The 23477-nt window shown below is 55.8% G+C and overlaps 1 protein-coding gene across 1 annotated transcript; it reads left to right on the top strand.

The window, feature by feature from the left end:
• Positions 1 to 1858: 1858 nt before the first annotated feature.
• On the top strand, positions 1859 to 9576 carry LOC104259303 (BPI fold-containing family B member 4-like). The gene is made up of 15 exons (XM_059827387.1): positions 1859 to 1964; positions 2968 to 3202; positions 3782 to 3886; positions 4033 to 4176; positions 4841 to 4901; positions 5479 to 5539; positions 6110 to 6201; positions 6558 to 6770; positions 7012 to 7065; positions 7596 to 7766; positions 7949 to 8016; positions 8161 to 8203; positions 8855 to 8918; positions 9351 to 9427; positions 9553 to 9576. The coding sequence occupies exons 1-15, from the start codon at positions 1859 to 1861 to the stop codon at positions 9574 to 9576; spliced, it is 1518 nt and encodes a 505-aa protein (XP_059683370.1).
• Positions 9577 to 23477: the final 13901 nt, after the last annotated feature.

Genomic DNA, 23477 nt, shown 5'->3' with positions numbered 1-23477 from the left:
GCCAGACTGGGGGGGGGCAGAGGAGGTGCTCGCAATGCGACAACAGTGCAGATTTAGCAAAGTGCCTGCTGACATTTCCCACGTGTTTGGAGCCCTTGTTGCAGCCGCTGCAGGGGGAGCAGCTCCTTGCCAGGGGCGCATTTGCAGCGTGTCCCCCATGGAGCCCGGCGGTGCTTGTTGTGCAAGGCTCTGCGCGGAGCCAGGCACAGATAAACTGAGCTTACACCTCCGCCGCTTTGCTTAGGAGCATATTATCCCCTTATTCTGTAAGATGCACCAGGCTGTCAGCAACACATTTTATCTCACAAAGGTAGTAAGTGTTGAGGACACCATGACAAAAGCACCCTTGATGTGGAGCAGCGTGTCCCACCGCACAGGGGCTTTTCTGAGGCTGCGGAAATACCATCTGCTGGGAAGCAGCTGGCTGCTGGGGATGGGTGGCATGATCCCCAGGAACTGCTTCTCAGGTTGAGCATTTAAGGAGATAACAATCTTGCAGTGCTTTTTCGGGAGCCTCCCCACGCTCTTGCTGGAAACTTGAAAAATTTCCCTGACGCAGTAGTTTGTGTGTGACAGCCTGAGTGCCAGTGTTAGAGGGGATTTGTCTGGAATAAGCTGATTTTTCAGCACGCCTCTTTTGGGGTCAGCGGCAGCTTCACGTGCTGCAGCCTGCAGAGTCTCGGGCTCCTTCTCCTTTGCTTTAGCTCTGGGCTCTTGGGTTACAGCACTGCTCGATAACTGGGCATCCAATAACCTGTTGCTCAATACTCTTCCCTGTTTTACAGATCTTTATTTACATTGGAATATATTAAAACCACAAATGCTGCTTTATACACTGAATCCACTATCCCCAGCTTTTACAGTTTAGGCATCTTTCCACTTCTTCCGCATCAGCTTCGCTATATAAGGACCCGCTGTTCCTCCACGTTAAAGCAGAGGTGCCTACGGAGAGCTGTAAGGTCTCCGCTTGACCAAGAGCTGAGCACTGAAGACCAAAGCCCAGCTTTGACATTTGGGATAAGACCAGGTAAATACGGTCAAAATAGTGGTACAGGGTGTTGTAAGCTTGGGAGGACAGAGCCACCATCTCACCTGCGGGCCTTACAATATACACTGGTGAGCAAGAAAAAAACATGGGAGAAATACCAGTAATGGTAGAAATGCAAGTAAATAATTCTAGTTTATATTTAGTGACCAGCCTGAAAAAAATCAGAAAAGGAGGTTGCTGTAGTAAAATGAAGCCCCTTCTCTGACACTGACGTTAGGGATTTTTTGTGTTGCAATATCCTCTTAAGGTTGTTACTATTATTTTTATTGCTATAAGATTAAAACTTGCCATTTTAAAAAGAAAGGGTTTATTCCAAATGTGAGTTGCTTGTATAATTGCAGCATTAATTTGCACGCCCACTCACAGGGTGCTTATTAGTGAGGGGAGCTCAGTGTAGTCTATAGGTTATGAGTAATGATTTCATACTGTAACTTTAAAACTGTGTCACAGTGACCAGGGATGGAAAGGAGCAGGTTGCCCGGGGTGCCCATAAACAGGAATAAGCAAACAGGTGCTGGGGTTGTAGAAGCTGGCTTGAAAAATTCCCTGCAGATGTGCGTACGGACGCCCTCCCTCTCCCTCCCTTTGTGTGTGTCCAGATCTATTTGCTGCATGTGGCTCTAACTCATGAAGAGTTTTGGTCCTCCTAAAGCTCGTGTTTTCTATTCACTGAAAAATTTTCACCCAGCTCAAAATATGCAACTCCCCTTTGTCTCCCGGGGGTCTCCCAGCCTATTCCCACTCTTTTCCTATTGTCCTTCCCCAGGTCCTGCCAGCACCCACAGTGCTCCCAGCCGAGCAGAAGACACCATGCCACCGGCTCTGGGCATCGCCCTCTTGTATGCCCTGCTGACCCCGTCACTGAGCGAGCCAAAAGATGCCGTCCTCAGGCTCAGTAAAGACGTTTTAAGCGATGGTGAGTCGCTCTGCCTCCTCGTAGCGGGAGTCTGGGAAAGAGGAACCAACGGTGGTCCTTGGGGGTTGATGCTGTGGTAGCAGCACAGCCTGATCAGCCAGGGAAGGGAGGGGAATTGCACATGGAAAGGGAAGAGCATGAGGCTTGCGTGCAAACTGCCCCCTCCAAACTAAACCCAGAGTCATGTTTTTATAATTAAGAATTCAACTGGCCAGGCTCCTAAAAGGATATTGCTCGTGTGGGGGATTGCTCCTCCCGGGAGCCTGCACCGCTCAGGAGGTGCAAGCCACACGGCATCTCATTTATCTCACATTCAGGGCTTATCAGTGCCCAGCCCCTGCGCCTGTGCCACGTGATTTGCTGTCTTACTGGTACAGCTGCAGACAAAGTCCCCTGAGCTGCTTTACGCAGGTCTTAACACGGTGCCTCCTGTCCTGGATCCCAAAGCCCTTTTTCTGTTGCATCATATACGGGAAAAACTGACAGTGGAGAGTTAGGGACTGGGATGGGCAGCAATGGTAATGGAGAGCACAAACCCCTTGACAATCCATGCTTAAGGAACACAATGAGTAATGGTGCGGGCAGGGGGCTGGCAGCTGCCTGCCCGTCCCCGCTCGAAGGCTGCAGCGGTGGCCGAGGAGGCAGCTCTGCCTCGCAGGCTGACGGCGGGTGATGTTTCCAGCTCTTACAGGCTCGCTCAGGCAAGGCAACACCCTCCAAGGCGCCCTCGGAGAGGTGCCGCTCGGGAGCGGACGTCCCGGCACAGATGGAAGTGGAGACCTGTTGGGTGGCCTCGGAGGAGCTCTCGGTGGTGGTGGTGGTGGTCTGCTTGGTGGCATTACTGGTGTTTTGCTGGGCGGTGGTGGCGGAGGGCTGCTGGGGGGGCTGACTGGTGGTCTGCTTGGTGGAGGGGGCGATGCTGGCGGTGGCTTGCTGGGTGGAGGGGGTGGTGGAGGTGCTTATGGGGGGGGGCCCAGAAACCCTCCCAGAGGCTGGCCGGCAGCTGGTGGTGATGTCCCCAGGGATGGCATCCCCGCAGGGGTTGCTGGAGGAGCACTGGGACAAGGAGGTCTGCTCGGTGACGGAGGTCTCCTCGGCACGGCAGGGATCCTCGGTGGCCCCGGTGGCCTTCTTGGCAGAGGAGGGCTTCTGGGCAACGGAGGGCTGCTGGGAGGCGGCGGCCTGCTCGGCGTCCTCGGGGAAGGTGGCTTGCTCAGCACGGTCCAGGGGCTCACCGGGTAAGGACAGCACCGTCCGGGCTCCTTGCAGGGGGACAATCTCAGAGCTCTTTCGGGGGGGCAATGGTGACGCTTCAGTAGATGCTCAGATCTGTTTTAGAGCTGATGCTTTGAGATAAACGCTGCCTGGAAGTCCCTCCAGGTTTGCATTGCTGGCTGCAAAAGAGCCTCTTGAGCTACACAAGGGAACTTAAAGGACACAGCAGCTGAAAGGCACTTGCCCGTAGAGGGTGCACCAAACTATATGTTGGCCCTGCGGAGCTGGTGCCACCGCTGCCAAACCAATGCTCACTTGTTTGCAACCGTCCCATTTTAACACTTATTAGAAGCCCAGCACCAAGCAGAAGCACGAGCACAAGCAATAATAAGGCAACTAGAACAAAGCTTCTGATAAAACTGGAGAAAAACTAAACCAGGAAAATAACTGAGAAAACGTGGTGTCTTTTGCCATTTCTGCTCTAAATGGCCTCTGGCTCGCCCACCCCTTGACCAGTGGCTTTGTGTGAGAGGCAGAGCCCGGGTGGTGGGGGGCTGGGCTCAGAGCCATCACTCGTGGCGTTCCCCTCGCTGTCCCTGCAGGCTGAGGATCGTGGAGCTGACGCTCCCCAAGGTGTCCCTGCGGCTCCTGCCTGGCATCGGCATCCACCTCAACCTCTACACCCGGGTGGCCCTCAATGGCAAGAGGTAGGTGGGGCTGGTGGCAGTGCCACCCGTGCCCCCGGACCTGGCGGAAGCACCACCATGAGGGGTGTCTCCTCGGGGGGGGGAACTGCTCCTGTTCGCCGGGAAGAGGCTGCTCCGCTGAAGGTCGCTCCCTTCCCCTCGCACAGCCTCCTGGGTTTGCTTGACATCGCAGTGGAAGTGAACATCACATCAAGGGTCAGGCTAACCATGGACGGCACGGGCTGCCCCAAACTGGTGACAGAAAGATGCGATACCCTCCTTGGTGGCATTAAAGTCAGACTCCTGAGAGGGTGAGTGACAGAGGTGTCCTCCTCTGCTGGCAGGAGCCACCTCGCCATCAGGCTTTGCTGGCCTCCAGCCCATGCCCGCAGAACGGCAAATGCACGAGGGCGTTTCCCATTGCACGTCTGAGTCCCACAGGCAACTGCGACACCGGCAGCCGCCATCCCTGCAGGTGACAGTCGCCCACCAGCCATGTCATGGGGCTGAGCAAAAGGCTGCAGGTGGTGGTGGTCCCTGTGTACCCCTCGCACAGCCACAGCAAATAGGCATGTTGTCCCAGAGGGCTGCACGACCCCGCAGCGGTCCTGGAGGGACGTTTCTGTCCCATGTGCAGCATTCATGGGTCATTTTCACTGACATTGCACAGGGTCTTCTAAGACATAAGCACGTGGTATGTAAATCATAGAAACCACTTTGGATGAGGTTGTTTCTGCTCATTTAAGGAGATTATACACTAGTAGATAGAAGGCAGCAATAAATTTCCCACTGGCTGTTTTGGGATGCAAATTACACTTATCTCATGCAAAATCCAAGCATACATGATGCATTTTGCTGCTGCAATTGCCTTGCTCTGGGAGGTCTGCACTCCGCGCTATTCACAGGGAATTATTTAACAAGACCCATTTACTCTGCAGCAGGTTTTTTTCATGGTGCTCCTTTATTTTTCCACAGCCTGCTCCCAATTGTTGATAATTTATTGGCAAGCGTCCTAAACAGACTTCTTCCTAATCTAGTAAGTTGGAAAAACCCTCCACCCCGGAAAGGAGCAATGAGTCCGAAAAGCTGCAGTGCAGCTCCCCGTGGCATCACTCCTGTCCCAGAGTGGGAGCACGGCCACTGTCTCAGGGCTGCTGCGTCCATCCACCTGCCCAGTGGTTTGGGATTAGCAGGGGACACATGCCACGTCTCTATCTGCTTGGGAGAAGCTGCTCCCTCCTTCCAAATGCAAGGTCAGCAAGCCCGGTGCAGCTCTGCCCAAGTGCCTGGGAGTTTCTACCGATGCTCTGGACTGTGTTATGGGCTAATTGAAGCTCTCCTCCCTCCTGAAAGCCACAGGGTCTCTCCAGCCATCCCATGTGGGCTCCTGGGATCCAGTCCTAACCTTGCTCTCTGACGAAGGGCAAGGTGCCCAGGGCCAGATCCAGAGCTGGTGCAGCCTCCGCAGCACCGTGGAGTCACCAGCGGGGACTGCCATCCCATGCACCCGGTGCTCCCGTCCCCAGGGAAAGCGTGGCAGAGCCGAGCTGGGCTTCGTGTCCTTGTCTGACTCCGAACACGCGTTACTCACCGTCCCTCCCCAACTCTTGCAGCTCTGCCCGGTGGTTGACATCGCCCTGGGACTCGTCAATGACAACCTGGGTCTTGTGAACTGTAAGTACCTGATGGGTCCCACGCCTCGCCCTGCCTTCCCCCTCGCGTCACCTCTGCTCTGGCCGCGCGAGGACTGTGATGCTTTCCCCTCCGCTGCTGCGCCCCAGGTGGGAAGAGCAAACCCCCCCGCTTCACCCTGCAGACCCCAGGTCTGCCCCGTGCCGGGAGCGGGGACCCCGGCAGCTCCCTGCCCGGACCCCGTCACCCCCGGGCAGCAGCCAGGGAGCAGTGCCCCAGCACGCTGCGGGACGCACTCCCCTCCCCATATCTCCCCTTTCCCTGTCTCTAATCACGGACAGAAGGACCCCTGGGTGCATAGAGGTGGCATCGAGGGGGCTGTGCGCTGTCCCCTCTGTTTGCAGCAGTGGCACGCACTGCTCGTTAGGGAAATGACGTCTCCTGCGGCATTACCACACAGCACAGAGTGCTCGGAGCTGGGGCCAAGCGGCTGCCCTGAGTCCACCTGCAAGCCAGGGCTCTTCTGGAAGAAGAAGAGCTGCCGGGCAGGGGAGGGGGTACTTGCACCCCAGCCCAGCAGGGAATTGCTGAGTCCCTTCCTCTCCCCCCCAGCACTGGTGCCCCTGGGTTTGCTGGGCAGTATCCAGTACACCGTGTCCAGCCTTCCCCTAGTAACCGGCCAGTTCCTCGAGGTAGACTTGAATGTAAGTCCTGCATCCTCTCCTTCCATCTACATACAAGGGCTGTGCTATTTCACTTGCGTTTGAGAAGGTCTCTGTGGGCTGTCCCTGGGGCCACCTACACCTGAGCAGTGGGCCCCGAGGTTGCTGTGAAAAGCTTGGGGAGGTCCCGGCTCGGTGCCGTGCTCTTGCTGCTGCCGCCGTCACGGGAGAGCGCAGCGGGGTTTGCATTTCACGAACTTCTGGAGAAGGAAGTGTCACAGGGCCTGACTTGGCGTGGTCGTGCGTGCAGCCATTTCACACTGAAGGGACATGAAGTTAACCGTAAAGGCAAATATTGCAAACATTTTGGCCTGTGCTTCCTTCCCCTGTAACTCCAGACTGTTGTTGGACAAGTGGCAGGAGGCCTGGTGGACTATCCGCTGGGAAAGCCAGAAGCTGTCCCCGCAGCACCACGGGTCCCCATGCCGCCCCTGCCACCGATGGGGGACACCAGCTCCTCCCAGCTGGGCCTCTCCGTGAACTTTCTCAGCTCCGTGCTGTCTGTCCTGCAGAAGGAGGGTGCCCTGGACCTGGACGTCTCCAGCGGCATGGTGAGCGGGGGCACTGCCTAGCTCTGGGTTTGGAAGGACTCAGGGTTGTCAGCCGTGCAAACAGGTCCCACCGTGCAATGCCTTAGCACCTCTGTACCGTTTATCAGCGTCTCTGCTATCTTGGAGGAAAAATGCGAGCGAGAGACCGTGTGGTAAAAGCCTCAGGCACGTTGCTGGTGAAAGCAGGTTCTGCTGAAAACCACCACACACACGTGCAGCATTTCTCTCTTCTCTGTCACAGTTCCCCGAGCTCCCGCCGCTAACGACATCGACCCTCGGAGCCCTGGTTCCTGCGGTGAGTCCTGGTTCCCCCTTGCACCGCAAGGTCAGAGGAGCAGCGTTCGAGGCAGGGGAGGTCTCTCTCTCTCTTCCTCCTCAGAGGCATCGTCTCAGATGTCCCATGGACTTGAATGAGCTCTGACTTAGGTCCAAAGCTGGAAACCACGGCGGGCCAGAGCCCGCTTTGTCACCCCCGTCCTCTGCAGCTCTCTTGGGTCAGAGACGAGCCTTGCAGCTGCCCCGTCTGCCTGGATGCGGGGCTGGCTGTGCTCCTCCAGCCGGGATGAGGTGCCTTCAGCGGGACGCAGGGTGTCCGCAGGGCTGAGCGCACAGCAGGCTTGACTTCACTTCAGCAGCTGAGATACAGACCTGTTGGACTGGTGCAATTCAGGATCAGATCCGGCCCCTGAGAGCAGCGCTGTGCAAATGCTGCCGGAGCAGGCAGCCGCTCTCTGGCTCCTCACTACTCCTTTCTTCTGCCTGGTCCGGTGTCGGCACTGTTTGTGCTCCTGCCAGCAGAAACTTTCCCTCTTTGGATGTTGACAGATTTTCGAGGCGTACCCTGAGCCACGTGAATTACTGCTGAAAATTGCAGTCCCTGAAGCGCCTGTGGTGACCTTAAAGAAAAATAAGGGTGTGATCCAGCTCACGGCTACAGCAGAGGTGGTGGTGATCCACCCAGACGATGTCTGGAGTTCTCTCTGCTTGCTGAATATTGTATGTATGAAGGAACAACCCATGCAGAAATTCCTCCTGCAGTTTCCCCCTCCCCGCACGGCGGGTGTGGGGGTGCTGGTAGATGGGACCTGTGCCCAATGTGACACGGCTGGGCTGCAGGCTTGGGCTTGGGCAGGGGCTGGAGGAGCCACCCCTGCCCTGCCCTCTCTGTTTGACCGCAGGATGCCTCCTTGTTGGCCCAGTTTTCGGTCAAGGACAACAAACTGAAGATCAGCGTCAGCCTGGAGAAGTAGGACACTGGTCTTCGTCTGGGGGGTGGCCGGGGTGGCCACGGACGTGGGACCTCCTGGGCTGTGTGATGATGAGGGCATCGACAGGACTGGGTCATCAGAGGAATTGCTTGGATTTTACTCACCTCTGCTTCCTCCTGCAGGGCTGACCTCTCCTTGGTGTCTTCGTCCGTCGGTGGTTTTGATGTAAGAACACGAGCAGCCTCAGCAACACGCGAAATGGGTTGCAGAAAGCATAGTGCTGATAGATATTGGCTCAGGAGAAATCAGGGCCATTTATGCCATAACGGTTGTGTTGTATTCTTAATGGCACCTCTCTTTCACCTCTGGAGATGGATTTCTTTTCATGGACGATCCATGAGCAACTTTCAGAAAAAATCCTCACTGAGAGGGAGAGGTTTTGGGTCCGCAGTGAACCGCAGGACATCCCGCATATGCCCATGACATCTCCTTGGGATGCGCCTGGGGAGGCTCATCCCCATGCCTCAAGGGGACGACGGCAAAAGTCAGGAGGAATCCGGGGCTCTCCCGTCGCAGGATACCTGCAGATAGAGAACATCTGGTTTCCTGCGGTGGTTACTGCAGGCAGCTTTAATGCCAGTGGGAAGGGGCCTGTGGAATGCCATTATTTTGGGGCTAAAAATTGACCATAGAGTGCTTGAAGTCCAATTTCTGTGAAACTGGGAGTTTGTATTAGATGGGTGTGCACCAAGGGTTCAGGCTGGGTTTAGCTGGTGTGAGCGGAGCATCCCCACGTGCCCGAGGACAGCGTGAGGCCGGGCTGGCCACGGGACCGGCACCAGCGGTGGCACGAAGCAACCCCTCTCCCTCTTGCAGGTCTCGCTCCTGGAGATGCTTGTTGGCCAGATTTTCGATGTTGCCTTCCTGCCTGCTATGAACAGTAAGGAAGCTCTCATGCCTCGTTCACGTAGTTGTTTGTGCTAGACCGTACCCTAGACATGGAATTTATGCAGGTGTAGTTTACCTCGCCGTTTAGAACAGGAGCCAGTGGGACCGACCTGCACTGGAGGGGGGGCTCGTTTCAGGTGGCAGCGTTTTTCCAGGAGGCGAACCCGCATGTCACAAACCGGGGATCCCGCAGCCCCCTCCGTGGGGCTGCTCACCACCTGCTGCTTTGCTGGCAGGAGCAAACGACAGTGTGTTTTGCTGATGCACTAAGTCCCCCAACACAAAGCCTTGCCGGAAAGCCTTGCACCTGGGAGGGAGGGGTTTGCACACAGGGAGGATGGGGCTGGGGACCAAGCCCCAGGCAGAAGCTCGCCAGTGACCCCCCTTCCCATGGCACTGAGCTGGGCTGGCTTGTGACCCACAGGCGTGCTGGGCGTGGGGGTTCCCCTCCCCAGGCTGCTGAACACCGACTTCACCAATGCGGACATCGACATCATCGAAGTAAGTGCTCAGGCCATGCCCTGAGGTTTCCCCACCGGCACCTCAGCTCTGCTCCAGAGCAAAGGCAGTGCCTGTCGCTTGCGCGGAGGATGTTCAGAGGGAAGGTAACCCGTGTGCTTCACCAGGATCTCATTGTGCTGTCGGCGTGAGCTGGGAACACCGGGCTGGGAAAGGAGCCCTGGTTTTCCCCGCCTGCCCCCGGAGGGATGGGAGCCCAGCCTGCCCGAAGGATGCTGCACCGCATTTCTCTTTGTACCTAACACAGCAAAACAGCGGTTTGGTCTTTCCCATGCAAATTTTGCATCCCTCCTACATTGCTTGGGACAGAAGGAACACAGGTGGTTTTTGCCTCCAAATGTTGTGATTTGGACTCTTTTGTGGGTGCTTGGAAGGACGTGGGTGTATTTTGCATTCTCGTGCTGGGGTTTAATAAAGTCCAGCCCTCTCTGTAGCTGCAGCGGGTGCTTAAGCCTGGGGGGGTGGCCGGCTCTGGTGAGCCCCGGGGGCTCAGGACAGACCCCACTGTGCTGGGGACACGGCCGCGGTGGGTGGGAGTGCCGCAGCCCCCTGCCCCGTTGCCCAGCCCTGGCTGTGCCCACCCAGCACCCAGCTCAGGGTGGGCAGAGAGCTGTCTGCTGGCAAGCCCAGAGGTGTCAGCCTCTTTACAGGGCCTGGACCCAAAGCTGTGGGGTCTCTTGGTTATCTTGAGGACCCCTCATGCCATAACCTGACCCAGGCTTTACCAGAACTTTGTCTCGGGAGCTCTCGGGGAGCCCGGCGAGCTCCCCTGACCTGCGAGCGAGCAGGGGGCTGAGCGATCATGCCACATGGCCGGGGTAATTCTCTCATCGATGCCTGTGAACTGCACAGTTTATTTATGCACAGGCTCTTTCCTGTGGTTCAGGTGCCTGTTAAAGCAATGAAGCTTTTGCTAATTCAAGGCTCTAAAGCGACCGCTTGCTCCTGGGGTGAAAGGGAATAGCTGGGATGGCTGTAATATTGCTGCCTTTGAGACTGTCTTGCCCCTGTCCAGTCCAGATCCACCCTGAAAAACAATTGAAACCTCAGACTCAGGTTTTTCTGTCATCTTTCATGCTCCTTTCCCCTTCCCCTCTGTATTTATTTCCCCATTTTCTTTTTTCCCTCTTTTAAACTGACAAGATCTTTCTTGGAGGCACAAGCCATCTCCTGCATACCTCTGGGTGACAGGTAGTTTTCATGGCACCACTGGTATGCCGTAAATCCACACACTCTTTCGTTTGTGATAACTTTTTTTAAACCAGCTTTGTGCTGTTTCTGTACATAATTAGCTCGTTGGGAGGTAATTGCTCACGTCTCACTGTCCTCAGACCTTTGTGCCCTGCTGAATACGATGGAGCATCCCCTGCAGAGGAGCTGCCCCAAACCGTCCGTGGGACCCTCTGCTCAGCCAGAGACCCGGGAGCATCCCCGGCCCTCTGTGGCATCCCCCTTCAGCCCGGCTGCTCTGAGGTTGTCCCATAGGAACTGTGATGCTCAGGGATGGTCTGGGGTCTGCATGTCCCATGGAAATTCGGAGATGCAGAGAGGAGAGGGAGGGATCACAGATTTCCACCTCTCTGCCTTGGCAGCGAGGGCTGCCCTGGGCTGGACACCGCTGCGGCCGTAGCTGTGAGTTGGTACCCGCCGCTGTCTGCAAAGCGCGGCACCGTCTGCGCCGCAGCCACAGCCATGGGGGGCACCTGTGGCACACACGGGTCTGGTGACTGCCCTCGTGGTGGGGTCTGGGGCTTTCAGCGGGGCTGGGCGTGCTGAGCCGGTGGGCTCCGCACCCAGCCCGAGGGAAGGGGGTGAGCCGCTGGGCTTGGTGGGTGCTGCTGGCCACAGTCGGTGCTGCTGCGTGAGCATTTGGGGTCAGGCTGGTGCAAGGTTCACACTTCACAGCCAGCAAAGAGGAACTATTCCTGCTTCATCCTTCCCTGGACTTTCCTTGTTCCTGCAGTTCGGGTATATAAGAGCTGCTCCTGCCAGCCGCCGCTGAGAGGCTGTGGGCAGCAGCGCCGCAACATCAAAGGGCTCCAGGTAAGTGGCATTAAGGTACCGTGGCCACAGAGCTCTTGTTCCCATTAGACGACCTACAGCAAAGTGTAACTCAGCTTTAAAAGCAAGAATTTTAATGATGTTTGCCTTTGATTTCTGTAGCAGCATGTAATCATTTATGAAAACTACTTTTTAAAGCTAGTAGAGCTCTTGCTTGTCAAATTCCACATTTATTTTTGTTGTTGTTAAGTTTGTTGCAATGACTAAGCTAGCAGAAATGACTAGGGTTTTTTTCATGATCTTGGTGACCAGAATTCAGAACAATTTTCAGCTTATCGGATCTCATCTCAGCTGGTACAAAATAGGTGTTTATCTGCAAAGCCATACATGCATTTTGCATGTACAAGATGTTCAGCTCACTTAAATGCGTGTGACCAAGAAGGTACCAACCCGATAGATATCATTAGTAACTGCAGAGACAGTTGTCTACTCTGTCACGTATTGTCTCTGAGAGCTCTTCTAAAAGACCTGAAAACCATTTTGGCAACCTTTTACAATGCTACGCACGTTTTGCAGAGACCCTCCAACAAATCCCACTGATTTTATTTGACACGATTTTCAATGGAAGCTGCTCAAGCCTCTATCTTTCTCTCCTGTTCAATAATCACAGCTACAGGAGCTGTGCATCATTACATGCTGATCAAAGGGAAAATGTAAAAGACAGTCTAGTGAATTAAAGTCTAATTTAATTGTGCCAAGAACTGTCATACAGGGATTTTTTTTAAAGTATCTGGAACAGATAAAGAAGTTGTTCAGTCTGACCTAAATAAAGTTATTTCTCAGTGCTGAACCTCAAATCTGCAGCCTGTACATTGTTTTTCTCAGAGGAGACAAGCCAGGGTGTCTGGCCCGGGATGGGGGCTGTGCAGGCGGGTGCTCCCTTAAACTGGGACCTACGGCAGCGCTTCAGCGGGTGCCTCTTTTCATTTCTTTGCAAACAGCATTTCTGTGCATAAACAAACACTCCACAGCGTTGGTTGCAACCCCAGGATTCCAGCTCATGCGGGAACATGAGGTCCTTGAAGGTGCTCTCTTTTGACTAGAGGCAGGTCAAATACAGGGGAAGTAGACTCTTTTCATAGCCTGAATGGAGCAAGATGAGAAAAACAAACAACCTGCCCACGGAGAAGTGAGTCTGATTTTGGCTGTGCTTTGAGCTTTAATAATGCAAGGTATTCTTCATGCCGGGGAGAAGGACACGACTTTGACACACACCATTTTTTATCCATCTGTGCCCCTTTGAGTGTTCTTCTTTCAGGGCCGTTTCAGAGTGGTTGGAAGCCATCCGTCTTGCTTGATACAAGGTCCTCCTGCCTCATCTCTATCCCTCTTGCTCTCTTTAAAATGGCATTTTCTCCCTCCAAGCTTCACTGTGATGTCAGGCACCCGGCTCTGCAGCGAGTAGCCCAGCAGAGCATGGAGACATCAATGACTCTGGAGGAGCACATCACCGTGCTCCAGTTGCTCCCTGATAACCCAAAGCAGTTTGACCTTTCTGGGTGGGAAAGGGGTGCTGTGGGTCTGGACTGGTCCCTTGGGTCTGGGGGCTGCATGTCCAGGGGGGACCTGCCCCACTGCCCTGAGGTGGCACATGAAGGACAGAGAGCCGGACCAGTGCCCAGGCTGCTGAATCCCGCACGGTAGGGCTGGTGCTTGGGCTGATGTGGGTCTCTCCACAGGTGCTGGGACCAGAGATGTTGCCTTTCTGGTGTCTTATCCTCCTTGGAGGCCTCCTGCCCCCCTCCCAGGGCCTCCTCAACTTGGGCAGTGTCCTTGGGCTGAGCCCAGCACAACCGAAAGACGGTGAGCTCAGAGGTTTTCCATGTTTCCCAGGGGAGCATGTGGCATAGGCGGACACATGCCCACCTCAGTCACGGTGTGTCCTGTGCCATGTCGGGTTCATGGAGCGTCCCTCTGCTCATCAGAGACCTGCCTCCTGGCAGGCTCAGCTCCATGGGGAACCCAACTTTGCGCAAGGATGCTCAGGGGTCCCCTGTGAGACCTCACGAGCAGGTCAACCTAACGTAGCTGAACCAACCTTTCTTGTCAATAAAATCTTTCCAACAGTGGAAGTCTGATTAGTAAGTGGGACTTCCTTGGTGCAGGTCTGCTTGGTACTGGTCTTCTTGGCAGCGAAGGTCTCATCAGCAAAAAAGGTGGATTGCTTGGCACAGGACTTCTTGGTGAAGGTGGGTTACTTGGTACCGGCCTCCTTGGCAGAGGAAGTCCAAGTGGAGGAGAAAGTGGAGGTCCCCTTGAGGCACGAAATGAATCCAGCAGATCTGGGGTCCTTGGCACAGGCCTCCTAGGTGAGGAAGGTCTACTTGGCATGGGTGCGCTTGGGAGAGGAGGGCTTCTTGCCAATGAAAACCAGAACAGTAATGGAGGTCTGTCTGTTGCAGGAGGACAACCTGGCAGCAGTGGTCTGCTCGGCACAGGCGTCCTTGGTGGGGAAGGCCTTGGCACAGGCATCCTTGGTGGGGAAAGCCTTGGCAATAGTCTCCTCGGCAATGGTCTCCTCAGCAATGGCCTCCTTGGCAATAAAAGCCTTCTTGGAGAGAAAGGTCTGCTTGGCACAGGGCTGCTTGGAAAAGGAGGTCTCTTAGGCAACGGGAGTCTACTTGGTCTCAATGGCCTTCTGGGTGAAGGAGGTCTTCTGGGTGAAGGAGGACTGCTGGGTGAAGGAGGACTGCTGGGTGGTGGAGTCCCTCGCAAGCCAACACGCTTCGCCTGGTAAGTCAGAGCAGAAGCACAGCAGTGGTGCTTGCTGCAGGGTAACAAATAACGTTCAGAGGAGAGGTTCCCCTAAAGGGGTGCTCCAGGGGACCAGATCCTCCCTGTTATGCAAACCACCAGTCCTGGGCTCGCAACTCATGTGAGGAGCTGCGATAGGGGAAAATCCAACCGGAGATGGGAAAAGTCTTCCCCATGGGAGTGATGTGACACTGTGATGGGCACCCCAAAGAGGTGGGAGAATCTCCACCCTTGGAGATGGCTGACACTTAGTGGGACACAGCCCTGAGCAACCTGACCCTGCTTTGAAGTTGGTTCTTCTTGAAGCAGGCGCTGGCCCTTCCCCGCCTACACATTTAACTGGGAATATCCACATAGTTAACAGGTCAAATGATGAACAGGATGAGATGGGACTGTAGGGTCTGCCCCTGCTGATTCTGCCATCTCAAGGTGGGTTTGCTTTTGTGTTGACCCCCAGGTTGAAGGTGCTGAACCTTGAGAATGTCCGAGTGTCATGGAAGGTCCTGTCGCGGGGGCGAGCTTGTGCTGAACCTGTACTCGAAGCTGGTGCTGCGCTTACCAGGGTGAGCAGGGCTGGTGGGCAAGACAGCAGAGCGGGGCCATGGGGGTCTGAGGGTGCTGGGGAGGACAGCTTGTTCCCGGGTGCTGGAGAAACATCCCAAAACACTGAGCAAGGGGCTGGTGAGGAAAGCTCTGTGCTGTGCTGGTGCCTCTCCCTGGGGACATTTCCAGCTGTCCTCACTCCAAAGACACAGTCTCAGTCTGCGGCGGCGGGCAGAGGCAGAGATCCTCCTGTGGACATGGTGTTGGAAGCAACGTGCCAAGAAGACTCCATGCTCCTTCATGTTGACTTGTCCTTCCTCCCCCGAAGTCAGAACTGTACTGGAAACCCCTCCACGCCTGTTTGCACACTGGGACTTCAATGATCTGCTAACAGGTCCAGGAGCCTGAATGAAGTCCTGAGACTAAAACATTGTCCCAGCCGAGCCCAAGCTTGCAATTCAGGCACAGATACCGCTCTTCTGGGCTGCTTCGGTCTCCTCCATAATCCTCCAAGCCACTTCCTTATTTTTCAGGATTTTTCACTTTCTGAGCGGATCCTCGGTCGAAACGAACATCACGTCACACGTGACACTGACCCAAGACACCCCCGGTGACCTCAAGTTAGTGATTAAGGATTGCAGCAACCTGCTTGGTGGCTTCAGCGTCAACCTGCGGAAGGGGTGAGTGTGGGAGCGCTCACCCCCCCGGGCCCCTGTCACCCACCGAGCAGCTGCTCGTAGAGGCCCCCGGGTGATTTGCAAGGACAGACTCGTCACACGCGGGAGCTGAGCCTGACCCACCCGGGCTGACCTGGGGCTCGACCGTGGCCCCTGGCGAAGGGCTGCATTTCGCGCTGGAGGCAGGTTTCTCCCTCCCTCGCCCCCAAGGTGCCCAGCCGGGATCCAGTTTCCAGACTTGAGACCACCCAGCACTTGGCAGAGAGGGTTAATTCAGCAAAAATCTCAGGGGTAGCACGCAGAGTGAATGGCAGCTCCATTATCCAGCCATGCGGAGCCCTGGGATTTTCTCATAGAAAAGGCATTTTTTTTGAGAAACCTGCAAGGGGATGGGATATTGGTATGTGCACGGGGAAACAGCTAAAAAAACGGGCAGGAGTAGCCGTGGCTCAGCTCTTTGCATGTTTGCAGTGGGGCAAGATTTCAGTCTCAAATCCGGGCACAGATTTACACCTTAACAATCAGATTTTGATAAGCAGATAACAAAGTCCTGAGCATCTGTAATGCCTGCTAAAGCCTGGGGGAGCTGTGGGCTAGCAGCATCTTTTAAGACCCGAGAGAAGAGAAGACAAGGCGTGCTCCTCTTCGGTGTTCACGGCATTGCAGACCAGCAGAGTATTTCAGATTTGTCTTGCTGCGGAGCACCGGGTTTCGACAATCTCCCTGGTAATTTTTGTCTGTCTTTTTCCCTCTCCAGCTTCCTCACCAATCTGGTGAGCGGTTTGCTGAACTCGTCTCTTCAGTCCCTCGTACCTGCACTGGTGAGTGCCCGAAAGTCCTTTGCTGTGAGAAGCTGCACTTTAACCGAAATTAGTGCTGTTGCCATAACTGTCCAGCAGATTCACACATACATACAGACACATGTGTGCATGCAACAGGCACATGCCCACATCCCGTAAGTGAATTCCGCAGGCTTCCTTGATCTTTCTTACAGTCAGGATTTATTTGTTAGAAGTAATTCAGATTCCATCAGTCAATGTTGCAGGATAATTTGTGACCAATTGCTTTCTGAAGCGCCTTCTGGTACCGAGACGGTGCGGTAAGCAGAAGCGACAGCCTCACTTAGAAAAAAGGTGCTTGTTAGAAAATCTTTTCATTCTGTTGAATAGAATCTGTGCCACTTTGAGAGGAGAGCTGAACAATTTATACTGCTCTTTTTCCACGGAGGAAACTGTGCTCTGGGAGCTGATTGTTCCGCCTTGATTTAAAGCCTGTGAAACTCAAATGATGTTAGGGAAACACGTCGCTACACCCACAGTATTCTCACCAACGTTGTGCCACTTGTTACCGTTACAGCTCTGCCCATTAGTGAATATTTGGGTCAGCATCATCAATATTAAGCTACAATTCCTCAACCGTAAGTCATTAAATTTTCTTTTCTACATTAATTTTTAGAGCCACACTTGAGTTTTGCGTGTCTAGCCATCTCCACAGGCTGTGGCCGTCCTCCGGAGAGCCGGAGCCGTGGGAGGAGTTGCTCTGTGTGAAGCAGGAGCTGCTCCACTCCACCAGCAAAGCTGCTGTGGGTGGCAGAGTCCTGGCTCACCCCCCCGCTGCCCGACATCACGAAAGCATCACGATCCCGCTGTTCTCACGGTTGTTTTTCTAACTGGGGCCAGACCCGAGCTGCTGCAAGCGAGGCAGCTCTGCTGGGACCCCCTGGTTTGCAGCCCCGCAGAGCAGGGGGGTTTCCCTCCCCGGCTCTGTTCACTTCGAGTCCCGCACAGAGGCAATTGCTGCTTCATTGCAGGCAGCGTTGTCCCCATTTACCCAAAACATTTCCCGTGTGATGAGACATGCACCAGGTAGCTCCAGGACAGCGGCTTTCATGGGAGCCTTTGAAGCCCGGGAGGTTTGAGACCCGCAGGAGAGACGAGACTTTTTCCTCCTGTGGTGCTGGGGACCTTCCTCTCCCAGCCTCTGCCCGATGCTCCGCTTGCCAGCGCGGCTCCAGGCAGGCAGAGCACTCCGGCAGGCTCCTGAACGGGCAGCCGGCTCTGCCCAGCCCTGACGGCCTCTCCCTCTCCGCAGGTGTCATCTCCTTTGGGCTCCTGGGGAAAATCCACTCTGCCCTCTCCAATTTGCCGGTGACATCCGGGCAGTTCGTGGAGCTGGATTTGCAGGTACAGCCGTGTCCCGTCCCTGGCCCCCCTGCGCTGCCTGCCCTCCTGCCTGCCGCAGCCTCCGCAGTCATGCGCTTTAATGCCTCCTGGGTTTTTGCAGAATTCCCCGTTCCCAAGCGCCTTCATCGACTGGCTCCTTCAGAGTAAGTCTGGCCTCGACGCCGCGATGGGGATCCCCACTGGTGTCTGTGACCCAGAGAGGGGCAGCCACAGCAGCAGGGACGCACAGCAGGGACACAGCCCTGGCGCGGGGTAGTGGCCAAGAGCGGGGAGCGGGTCCCCATGGCCATGGGGTGCAGCCAAAGCCACAGGGTGCTGATGCATCTCGGGGTGGTCCCACAAAATGCTTCCACCCCACACGGCGCAGCTGCGCTGTGGGGCGATCGAGGTCCCTGGTCCTCAGAGACATCCCCCGGCTCAGGCACAGGCAGGTTCACCCCTGAGCAGCAGCTGCTTCGCCGCACTCAGTGGCTCCGGGAGTATGGTCACGAGACAGAGTCTGTGCAGTCCTACTTATGCCCTGCACAGCCCTGGAAAAGTCACTTCACCTCTCATAAAAGGATTTAATAATATTTACTTAATAGGAGTGAATAATGGTCCTTAGGATGCTGTGAAGATTAATTAATATTTGCAGAGGTGATTGGAAGAGCTTTCAGCTTCATATGCATGTGAAGTTAATATATAGAGGAGGGAAGGAAGAGTTGGAAGCCATCCCAGCTTCCCCAGAGGCGTATTCCTCAGGGCACTAAATCATCTCTGCCCATAAAGCCAGGGGCTCTCAGGCCACCGGCGCATGGGGCACCACGGAGCCCGGCCCCGCGGGTGGGGGCTGCCGGGGTGCAGGGGGCCGGGCGGGGGGGGGGCAGAGAGCACTGACCTGGGTCCCTCTCCCCCAGCCACAGGCGTCAATCCCGGGAGCATCCCGTAGCCGCGGGGCCAGCAGCGCTGTGGGGTAAGGACGATTTGCTGCCTGGGGACCTGGCTCAGAGGCTCTGCTGCCCGACGTGCCGGTGCCGGTGGCAGTGCCTGGGCTGGGTGAGATGAGCCCACCAGGGCTGACCCTGCCGCCTGGTAGCGGGAGGTGACAGGGGAGTTACGGGGCTGCCACTCCAAGCTCCTGCGCTGCCCAAAACCTCAGCTCCAGCATCCCCCCAGGTGCCCCCAGGGGCGATTCCCACCGCTCTGCCCCGAGGAGGAGGAGGGAAGGGAGGAAGATGACTCAATACATGGAGAATAGATGTGAAAATGGAGAAACCCAACCAAGAAAATACACTATTTCTTCTGCGTGACATTTCAGCCTTATCAGACTTCGGTGCCTCTGTCCAGCCCAGGGTTAGCTGTGCCAATGGTTAGCTGTGCCGATGGTTAGACGTGCCAATGGTTAGCCATGTCAATGGTTAGACATGCCAATGGTTAGCAATGCCAACGGTTAGCCGTGTCAATGGTTAACCATGGGGATGGTTAGCCTTGCCGATAGTTATCTGTGCCAATGGTTATCTGTGCCAATGCCTAGCTGTGCCAATGGTTAGCCGTGCCAATGGTTAGCCATGCTGATGGTTAGCTGTGCTGATGGTTAGCAGTGCCGATGGTTAGCCATGCTGATGGTTAGCCATGCTGATGGCTGGCCATGCCAATGGCTAGTGGTGCCAATGGCGCTGCTAGCAGTGGATCCAGAGGCAGGAGCCCCGGGTCATGCCCACATGCCCTCCCAGCTGTCACGGCCATAAGCCACTCGTTACGGCAATCACTGACAAAGATGCGGCCCTGGGCCTCCTGTCCTTCCTCACACACACCCGAGTTCCGCCTGGACCGGGGCTGTGGTTTCGGCCATGCAACTGCTTGGCACAGAGGAGACTTTCCCGGTGCTGGACCAAGACAGCCCGGCTGGCGGCTGCGATTTGGTCCCCATGCAGCCGCCCCACAGGAAATCTGTGAATTTGCACCAACTGCACCAAATTCCCAGGAAGGGAAGAGAGAAAAGGGACAAATGCTGATGAAATGTAACTGCTTTGTCTTTGCTCTCCTTCTGCTTCTTGATTAGTTTACCATTTCAAAAAGAAATTTTGCTGTTTCCAGTGATTTCATACTGTTAAAAAGAAGGCAAAAAAGGCCTACAGTCTAATCCAGATGTGTACTTAGCCAATTTGTTCCCTAACAGTCATGCTTTGAACTGATCAGAGTAAATGCTATCCTGTCTTGTAATCTCCAAGTGGATTTGGATATGTTGCATTGTGGGTGAGGCGGATTCACATCCCTTCTGTTACTCCTTACAATAAAAAGGATTTTTCTTCATCTGCATTCTGCACGTGATTTGGTTTCTTTCCAAACTGCCAAAGGATTTTTGCATTTGCAAGGGTTTTGTTATTTATCTCTCCTATCAGCTACAGGAGTAACTCGCATGCAAAGAATATTTAATAGGTAAGTCTGCTGGAAAGGTGGGGAACCACGACGAGCTGCAGCCCCGGAGCCGAGTCTGAGCCCTGCCCAGCTCTGATGGACCCATGCCTCTCTCGCCATTTAAAGTAGCTACAGAAATGTGGTCAATGTGAGAAATAAACATTCTCCTCATTTGTATTTATGCAGATTTATTCTGCCCTTGTCCCTGAGCTGCTGGTTCTTTTATTCTCTGTTCCTGCTCCCTGCTTGTTGCCAGCGAGCTGGGAGCTGTTTGACATGAAGAAACACGTCCCTGGTGCCCTGCCGGGGCAGCAGCCCCCGGGCTGGGGCCGGGACCCCCGGGACCCCGGGGGTGAGCGGGTGGCGATGGCCGGCGAGCTCTCGGGTGCAGGAGGAGCTCACTCCCGGCTGCAGTGGCTTGCTGGCTGCTCCCCACATCAAAATGCGTCCTGGGGTCAGCTGTGCCACAGCCCCTGCGCAGAACGGCTGCACGGTGAGAGCTGCTGGGGCCGGTGCCGGATCCCCGAGCTCTGCAGCCTGCAGAGCCACCGGCAAGGCACTGTGTGCCACCAGCCGCTTCCCAGCACCCGTGTTGGCTCTGCTGGGCATCCCTGCTGGGATGCACCAACACCCTCCTCTACCTCGGCCCATCACGGGTCCCTCTGCTCCTGCCCAGAGCCCCGTCCCGCGGGCGCAGCGGAGACCTGGTCCCATGAGCCGTGGGTTTGCAGACAGCATCTTTCCCAGTGCCCCCGCTCCCCGGGCCAGGGCTCCTGCTCACGTCTCGGTGCCTCGGCCAGAGGATGGGACCTGCTTCTCACCTGACATTTACACTCCACTTTGCAGTTTGCCATGCCAGCCGGTAACGTGTCTGCTGTCGGCAGCCTTCCACCGTGCACGTGCTGCTGAGCCGCCACCTGCCCCAGCCCCGGCTGCGGGTGTCACCTTTTCCTAATGAATTGTTTTAAAAAAAAGGTGAAGAGAAGCAGAACGGCTGAAGATGTTGGGAAGTGGGAAATGGCAGTTGCCAGCGGCTGGTAGCCAGAAAGAGCAGCATGCACAGCCGGGAGCTGTGGTGCCAGCTCAGGGTGAGCATTTCCAGCGCAGACCCCGGCCCACACCGCCGTTCCTGGGCTGTGGCTCGTCCCCCACCATCGCCCTCCCCACCTGGACCCTGTGCTGTCTCCTCGTCCCGATCTGATCCCATGCACCGATCTGATCCCATGCGATCTGGAGCACAGCCCCTACCCCACAGCCGGCACTAACACTGCTCTGAAACTTCACACCTGAACCAGTTTTGACAGAAAGTGTTTTTTGAAATTAAATCGGCTCTGCGCAGAAACCACGGCTCTGCCAAGCAGCAGTGGCTCTGGGGAGGAAAGGTTCAACTGGAGGAGTTGTTATGAGATGGTGGGGACGGCTGGTCCCTTGCAGCTGATCCAAAAATCAAGTATTTCAGCTCAAGTTCCCCATAGAATTATTTGATTTGTGGGCAGAAGCTTTCAGTTTTCTTTTTTTTTCATGAAAATTTTCATTAGGGACAGACCATTTGCCTGTAGCCTATCCTGCAGCTCCTGCACGCCATGGCTGAGCGTTCAGGAGTCTAAATGTTTCTCTAAACACCTTGGAGTTTCCTGCTGCCCTTTTCAGAAGTCGATGGGGTGACCGAGGTGCCCCCAATGCCCAGGGACTCCAGCCGAGCCTCTCCTGCTGCTCCTCGCTCCTTTACCTGTCCGTGGCAGCCTGAGGCAGGAGCGAGCGATGCCCCGAGCAGCACGTCCTTGGTGGGGAGCAGGATGCCACCCCCACCCTGCCAATTAAACACAGAGGTAACGATGCTGTCGAGACATGGTCATTAGGCACTGCTGGGCTGCAGCTGGCACATCCCTCCTGCCTCTCCGCCAGCCGCAATGAACGCCGATGCGCTGGGGGCTCCGGGAAATTGAGCCTCATGCCAATGAGCTGCGTGTGCTCAGAGCACGAAGGTGAAGAGCAGAAGGCCGTGTGTCCTTCGATGGCAGTGGCAGAGCTGCGAGGGGAAGGACAGGGTCGGATCGCCTTGCCTTGGCCCAAGCTGTCTAATACCTAACGCCTCGCTGGGCACATTCGGTTTCCAATTCCTAAAGAAACAGGAGGAGCAGGATGAAAGAAAGTGCCAAGTCCCAGCTCAGGCTCACTGGCTGTGAATAATTGCAAAGACAGGTCTAAAGGTTTCCTCAGTAATCCTAGAACCAAAATGCCAAAAAGCAAATCCTTCCAGGTGGCATGGTGCCATGGGGGAGGTTCCCACCTCCGCTCCCGCAGAGCAATGGGCCACCGGCTACCATGAGCCCTGCGGAGCCGGCAGCAGCACCTGCCTCGCCAGCCTACGCCGGGGACGGGCACCTTGCGGAGCAGCCACAGAAGGCGAGTGGAATTGATAGAAGGGAAGAGACAGAATTTTGCACTGGTTTGGTGCACAAATACTAATGTAAAATGGTGCCACAGGGGACGTCCCTGCCGCTGGCACCGCCTGGCCGTGGTGTGTGAGGGTGGGTGACTCTGGGACAGCTCAGACCCCTGCGAGCCCCGTCTGCAAGGACACAACACGGTTTTGTGCAGGATTGCCGCAGCCAGTGCCCAGGGGCGTCACGGAGGGGTCGGGGGCTCCTCTCACCCCGCTGGTTCCACCCGTGGTGGCTGGGACACGTGGCTGGTCCTTTGCGGTGGCTGCTGGCAGGAAGGGACGCAGTGCGGACCCCTCGGCCGGAGCCTGGCCCCGGGTCGGCGGTGCCTGGCAGAGCACAGCTCTGAGCGGTGCCAGCTCCTCCTGCTCGGCAGCACCTCGACCTGTGTTTGCTCTCACAGCACGCCATCCCGCTCTCATCCGGCTTCTGTTTGCACAACAGGAAAACAGGAGGTCTGGGACGGCCGGGTGAGGGTTTACTTTGGCCCATGTAAAAGCAAAACCAAAGCCCTGAAGGCAAACAGCAGCCTCGGCTTTTGCCAGGGCTCTGCTTTCCTCTTTCGTAAGCTGCTGTGTTGTACAAGAGCACCCAGCCCTACCTCAGCCCCACACGGGTGGGATGGCAGGACCGGCAGGTTTGAGCATCTCCCAGGCTGTTCTGCCCAACAAGGGGGGGAAAGAGCCGTGGGAGGACGGAGAGAAAGCCATCACCCGCGGCCGGGACAGGGAAAGGTGCCTGGGGAGGGGAAGCAGCTGGGGAGGACGAGCACCGAGACTGCCAGACACGGGAGCTGGTTTGTCCCCCGAGCCCCAGGGCATCTTCCCGCTGCCCAGAGGATCCCGGTCTCTGCCGGCGGGTACCGCTTCTCCCGGCAGGCCTGTGCCATGCTTTCTTCTGAGCACGGGATGGGGAAAGTTTTCCCACCAACTGTAAGATGTCTTTTCAAAATGGAGTTTTGATAAGAAATCAT

This window comes from Gavia stellata, chromosome 20 (assembly GCF_030936135.1).
Source record: "Gavia stellata isolate bGavSte3 chromosome 20, bGavSte3.hap2, whole genome shotgun sequence".
In the NCBI taxonomy this organism is placed as follows: Eukaryota; Metazoa; Chordata; class Aves; order Gaviiformes; family Gaviidae; genus Gavia; species Gavia stellata.
The sequence above is the reverse complement of the archived record's forward strand: the minus strand, read 5'-3'. Positions and strand labels throughout refer to the sequence as shown.